This window comes from Siphateles boraxobius, unplaced genomic scaffold, assembly GCF_051911475.1.
Source record: "Siphateles boraxobius isolate OS27281-9 unplaced genomic scaffold, OSU_SipBor_1 72, whole genome shotgun sequence".
Taxonomy (NCBI): domain Eukaryota; kingdom Metazoa; phylum Chordata; class Actinopteri; order Cypriniformes; family Leuciscidae; genus Siphateles; species Siphateles boraxobius.
In genome coordinates this window covers 2603342-2610000 of record NW_027509200.1, presented here as the reverse complement: position 1 = coordinate 2610000, position 6659 = coordinate 2603342, and the positions used below count along the sequence as shown (strand labels likewise).

General features: G+C 41.6%; 1 protein-coding gene across 31 annotated transcripts in view; it reads right to left on the bottom strand.

The window, feature by feature from the left end:
* LOC143724294 (phosphatase and actin regulator 1) overlaps positions 1-6659 on the bottom strand; it is an 81474-nt gene that overhangs the window by 16824 nt on the left and 57991 nt on the right. For all 31 annotated transcript variants that reach the window (XR_013197338.1, XR_013197340.1, XR_013197339.1 and 28 more), the window contains exons 8-11: positions 6413-6569; positions 5274-5329; positions 2308-2369; positions 2079-2219 (exon numbers count right to left, since the gene is read on the bottom strand). Coding sequence is in view for 4 of the 31 variants with exons in the window: in XM_077217277.1 (XP_077073392.1) it covers positions 2079-2219; positions 2308-2369; positions 5274-5329; positions 6413-6569 (416 nt within the window). In the remaining 27 variants the exon portion in view is untranslated. The remainder of the gene's footprint in view (positions 1-2078; positions 2220-2307; positions 2370-5273; positions 5330-6412; positions 6570-6659) is intronic.

The window sequence follows — 6659 nt, the reverse complement described above, 5'->3', positions numbered from 1 at the left end:
AGTACTTTGGACCACTGAGCAACAGTCCAGTGCTGCTTCTCTGTAGCCCAGGTCAGGCGCTTCTGCCGCTGTTTCTGGTTCAAAAGTGGCTTGACCTGGGGAATGCGGCACCTGTAGCCCATTTCCTGCACACGCCTGTGCACGGTGGCTCTGGATGTTTCTACTCCAGACTCAGTCCACTGGATCCGTAGGTCCCCCAAGGTCTGGAATCGGTCCTTCTCCACAATCTTCCTCAGGGTCCGGTCACATCTTCTCGTTGTGCAGCGTTTTTTGCCACACTTTTTCCTTCCCACAGACTTCCCACTGAGGTGCCTTGATACAGCACTCTGGGAACAGCCTATTTGTTCAGAAATGTCTTTCTGTGTCTTACGCTCTTGCTTGAGGGTGTCAATGATGGCCTTCTGGACAGCAGTCAGGTCGGCAGTCTTACCCATGATTGCGGTTTTGAGTAATGAAACAGGCTGGGAGTTTTTAAAAGCCTCAGGAATCTTTTGCAGGTGTTTAGAGTTAATTAGTTGATTCAGATGATTAGGTTAATAGCTCGTTTAGAGACCCTTTTCATGATATGCTAATTTTTTGAGATAGGAATTTTGGGTTTTCATGAGCTGTATGCCAATATCATCAGTATTAAAACAATAAAAGACCTGAAATATTTCAGTTGGTGTGCAATGAATCTAAAATATATGAACGTTTAATTTTTATCATTACATTATGGAAAATAATGAACTTTATCACAATATGCTAATTTTTTGAGAAGGACCTGTATAAGAAGTCTTTATCCTGTAGAGGCTCTGCTTGTTGCTGTTAAATGCTTTGTTTTGCTTTGTTGCTCTTGCATGGAAATTAGTGATGCACCGAAAGTGTTTCCTGAAACACCGAAACTGTAATTAAAGTGGATTGTCTGAAACCAAAAGAAAGTTTGTTTAATAATGCGGGTCGTAAGCTCTTTCTGAAAGTGAAATGTAAAGTCCACACTACAGGATTACTTCCTACAAGTTTGTTTTTCTACACTTTATTCAGTTGCACTGCATTTGAAACGAACTGAATAATGATCAATAAATAAAGCTTATTTTGTTTGGCTGTCAGGATTTACCCGTGTCGAGAGGAGAATCCGTAGACCGCATTATTAGAGCATTTAAAAACGGCACTACAGCATAGTGCATTTGTGAATTCACAAGCACTGATGCAATGTGTTTAATATGTGCTTTATTTTCATGCGTGTAGGTTACATGTCTCAGAGCGGCTCAGTAAACACTGCTCCACATGACCTCATCATTTACATGAGTCTCGAACTCATTCTCTACATATGCTGTAAGTGTGTGTGTATCTGGGAACGCAACGCGTGCCGTTTCACATAAACCTACGCCAACACAGGAGAATACATCCATATCTTTCTAAATATGCAAACATCACGATTTCAAAATAAAAGTTTTCACCCTCGCTCTGAGTTTGCAGGTGTTGATTTCCACATGTTCATGTTCAGGAAATTACAGCGGCTGTTGCATTTCTATCGTACAGAAGTGACCAAATTGTTGTTTCAATGATTGAAGGCTCGGCAGGCTCTTGTTATATGTATATTACATCATGGATTTTAACTGTGTTGTTCAAACAAACAACATTTAATTCAAATGTCCACTTAATCTTTAATATTTGGCGTCTCCTGTACGATAGAAATGCTACAGCCGCTGTAACTTCCTGAACATGAACGTGGAAATCAAAACATGCAAACTCAGAGCAGGGGTTTAAACTTTTATTTTGAAATTGCGATGAACAACAAATCAAATGTGTAGACACATGTTGATGTATTCTCCTGTGTTGCCGTATTCTTATAAATGATTTACGTTACAAATCTGGTGAAATGGCGCTCGTTGCGTTCCCAGATGAACGTTATAAGCCACACAAACTCACAGCATATGTAGAGAATGAAAATGATATAATCACATAATCCACTGAGATCTAATCAACTGAAAGCAGCATAGACTAAAAGATCTCAGTTAATCAACACGAAGATCAATTAAAAAGGAGAAATCTATAGGACCAACACATGATTCGGACCGCTCTCAGCCGGTGAAACTCGCCTTGTCGGCCGCAGTGAGTCTCGTCCAGGGTTTGTCTGTGCGCCGGTCGTAATCCTGAGCGTCCGACACCTCCACGTAATCATTGAAGCGGATGAGGATCTTGGCTCGCCGTAACTCCTCCACCGTGGGCCTCTGACTCAGCTGAAACACATTCACACACTGAGTGAGAGAGACACACACACACACACACACACACAGACACACACACTCACTCAGGCACCCATCAGACCTTGCGTGAGAGTCGGCGTCGGATCTCTCTCTTCTCCTCCATCTGCTCCTGCTCATTACGAGCTGTGGGACAGACACCGGTCAGAGGATAAACAGAGGAAAACACTCCTTCATGAGCAACAGACTGGAACACCGTGTCCTAATCAGACGCGACAACAATTCTGTTTCACACACTCCTCTGATTGGCTGCGTTTTTGGATTGATTTGGTTGTGAGTGCAGTGTGTTTGCAGAGAGACTCCGCCCACACACTCTTCTGATTGGCTGTGATTTTGGATTGATTTGGTTGTGAGTGCAGTGTGCTTGCAGAGAGACTCCGCCCACACACTCTTCTGATTGGCTGTGATTTTGGATTGATTTGGTTGTGAGTGCAGTGTGCTTGCAGAGAGACTCCGCCCACACGCTCTTCTGATTGGCTGTGATTTTGTATTGATTTGGTTGTGAGTGCAGTGTGCTTGCAGAGAGACTCCGCCCACACACTCTTCTGATTGGCTGAGATTTTGGATAGATTTGGTTGTGAGTGCAGTGTGTTTGTAGAGAGACTCCGCCCACACGCTCTTCTGATTGGCTGTGATTTTGTATTGATTTGGTTGTGAGTGCAGTGTGCTTGCAGAGAGACTCCGCCCACACGCTCTTCTGATTGGCTGTGATTTTGGATTGATTTGGTTGTGAGTGCAGTGTGCTTGCAGAGAGACTCCGCCCACACGCTCTTCTGATTGGCTGTGATTTTGGATTGATTTGGTTGCGAGCAATGTTCCCTCTAAGCGCACTTCTGATGCCGCGGCCGCGCAGAAAGAATAAAATGCCGAACAGAGGACAGACGCGAAAATTGTGGGGAAATCCATTTGATTGTAGTTTAAGTGAGAAACAATTGCAGTGCTCAGATCAACCGCTATAGTGTGAAAACCCAGGAATGTTACTATGAAGTTTACAGGTTTCATAGTAAGAGAATGATGTGAGTGTGCGTAGCAGTGAGCTGAATCAGTCGCAGTAAGAAGACTCATGTTTGCGGATCAAATAGCTCAATACGAGAGGCAACGAGAAACGCAAAAGACGTGTGAAATAAAACGTCATCATGTTGAAGGAAGAGTGGTTTAATTAAGTGGTGGAGATAGCGGATGATGGCCACAGAACGGTAACATGTACACACACACCACAGGTGATGCGAAGCAAATTACATACATTACTTTAAATAGATTTCTTTTGAGTGTGTGTGGGTTTCAGGGATGTTTAGATTACTATAAAAGAGTTCACATATTCACTAAAATATTTAGCTATTAGATTATTTAAATGATTCAGTTTATAATATTATAATAATTATGATAATATATGAAAACAAATTTAAGCATTTAAACCGATACACTATAAACTTCAAATACTTGAATTTGTTTTTATATTATATTATGCCTATATTTTATTATATTATAAGCCTAATAAAGAGTTTGAAACCCCCTGCTAAAGAAAATATTGGAAATTCATAAGCAATAAACAATCATTTAATTTTGATGGTTTAATGCTGCCTGTAGCCAATAATTGACTGTACAAAAACACTTTATGGTTTTCCCAAACCATGTCAATGTGTTTTATACTATATTATATTATTGTAAAGAATTGAACTGTCCTGCAGAAGATTTTGTAAATGATTTTGCATTTAATTTCTTGGTAAAGACTGGGAAAGTTAACAGCACTGTAAAAAAAAATCTCAGGTAACCAAAAATGTGCTTCATTTAATGACTTCTTACTTAACAGCTTGTTTTCAAAAAATTATGATTTAATACCAATAAGTTACAAAAAGGGTCAAATCAAATTAAAATGGCACATACAACTGCATGTTGAAACCGCTGTAATCACGTACGCTCTACAGGTCAGGTATAAATAATGTTTTTGCTCAGGTGGCAAAAAATGTCCATCCAATAGAGAAAAGTTTAACTTGGCGAGAAAAAAAATTAGAGGGAACATATGTTGTGAGTGCAGTGTGTTTGCAGAGAGACTCCGCCCACACACTCTTCTGATTGGCTGCGTTTTTGGATTGATTTTGTTGTGAGTGCAGTGTGTTTGCAGAGAGACTCCGCCCACACACTCTTCTGATTGGCTGTGATTTTGGATTGATTTGGTTGTGAGTGCAGTGTGTTTGCAGAGAGACTCCGCCTACACACTCTTCTGATTGGCTGTGATTTTGGATTGATTTGGTTGTGAGTGCAGTGTGCTTGTAGAGAGACTCCGCCCACACACTTCTGATTGGCTGTGATTTTGGATTGATTTGGTTGTGAGTGCAGTGTGTTTGCAGAGAGACTCCACCCACACACTCTTCTGATTGGCTGTGATTTGTGATTGATTTGGTTGTGAGTGCAGTGTGTTTGCAGAGAGACTCCGCCCACACACTCTTCTGATTGGCTGTGATTTGTGATTGATTTGGTTGTGAGTGCAGTGTGTTTGCAGAGAGACTCCGCCCACACACTTCTGATTGGCTGTGATTTTGGATTGATTTGGTTGTGAGTGCAGTGTGTTTGCAGAGAGACTCCGCCCACACACTCTTCTGATTGGCTGTGACTTTGGATAGATTTGGTTGTGAGTGCAGTGTGTTTGCAGAGAGACTCCGCCCACACAGTCTTCTGATTTGCTGTGATTTTGGATTGATTTGGTTGTGAGTGCAGTGTGCTTGTAGAGGGACTCCGCCCACACACTTCTGATTGGCTGTGATTTTGGATTGATTTTGTTGTGAGTGCAGTGTGTTTGCAGAGAGACTCCGCCCACACACTCTTCTGATTGGCTGTGATTTTGGATTGATTTGGTTGTGAGTGCAGTGTGTTTGCAGAGAGACTCCGCCCACACACTCTTCTGATTGGCTGTGATTTGTGATTGATTTTTCCGTGTCTGGAGGGGACAGAAACTGTCGTCGCTGGAAACTCAGCGCGTCTGGTTAGCACACGGCGTCAGTATCTCTCTGTGATCCGGTGATTATGACTCACGTTTGAGGATGTTCCTCTGCTCCAGCTCTTCAGCCGTGGGTCTCTGGCTCAGTCTCCTGTTGAACACACACACACATTCAGCTTCGACAAGCACATGCGTTTGAAACTCAAACACGTTATATAAAAAAAGGTTTATAAACTAGAGTTTTAAAAGGAAAAGAAGTTTCAATACAAGGCCTGTTTCAATGACGGAGAGCGTAATATTTAATATTTCTGGACCAGTCACTCACGACCAACAAGCACGATGTCAGTATGAGATTCACTGCACAGCTTCATAGATTATAACTACACATCTTCTGGATTGACAGCCGTATTTAAAAGTGTGATTGAATCGGATTGACAGTGATGACCTTATTCTATGTAATGTGTTACTTGTTGTTCATTTTATTACTAGCTTTTTAAATCAGTCACTCAGTGACTTTTTACATGGTAATCATACACGAGTTTTAATAGTTCTAAGCACTTTGTTTTATGATCTGTCCTGACAGAGATTATTGTTTATTAAACGAATAAATGAGATTAGTTAAAGTCCCCCTGTGGTGAAAATCCAGCTTTTAATGTTGTTTATATGTCTATGTGGTGTTTTTAATATGCTTTAAGACAAATCATGTTTAAATTCATAAGTCGACAGCATTGCTGAGTATTTTCTCCTTAAAACTCCTTAAAAACACGGTTTGAAATCGCTGGTGTTTCTGACGTCACAAACTACCTAGTAACCAATCAGATCAACGTGTGATCGTCAACGAGTGGATCTCTGAGCTGAGTGAGTGAGTGGAGGTGGGGCTCATTTGCATATTTATAGAACCGCGCATACTAAATGAGGCAAGGGTGTCGAGTTACATTCAAGATATTTTAAGGCATGAAGAATTGTTTTTCAAGGAAAAAACTTTAAAATATTTAATTTTTGTGATCAAAGATGAGTTTTAAGGGATACAATTATTGACTACAGGGGGACTTTAATATCACTAACTGTTAACTCTTTGCATTCATTTGTAAAGAGTTAACAGGTGACATGGGTACTTTATACTGTGTGTGTGTGTGTGTGTGTGGATGACCGTGTTCATCTGCCGCCACCCAAGACCAGTTTTGACCCAGGAAAAACCCTGTGATGTCACAACATCCATACTGTGTGTGTGTACCGTGTGAGTTTGGTGCCGATGAGTTGTCTGGACTGCAGGCGCTCCTCGTCCGTCTGCACAGGTAAGATGTTCTTCTCCTGCAGTTCTCTCTGAGACGGCCTGTTACTGAGCTTCACTGCCAGAGAGTCCTTCCTCAAGATCTTCAGCGCCAGCGTGCCTACACACACACACACACACACACACGCGATAACCACATCAGCGTTCTCCACCAGCGCACGATATTCTGTTATCGTTCATAAGCTGGAAA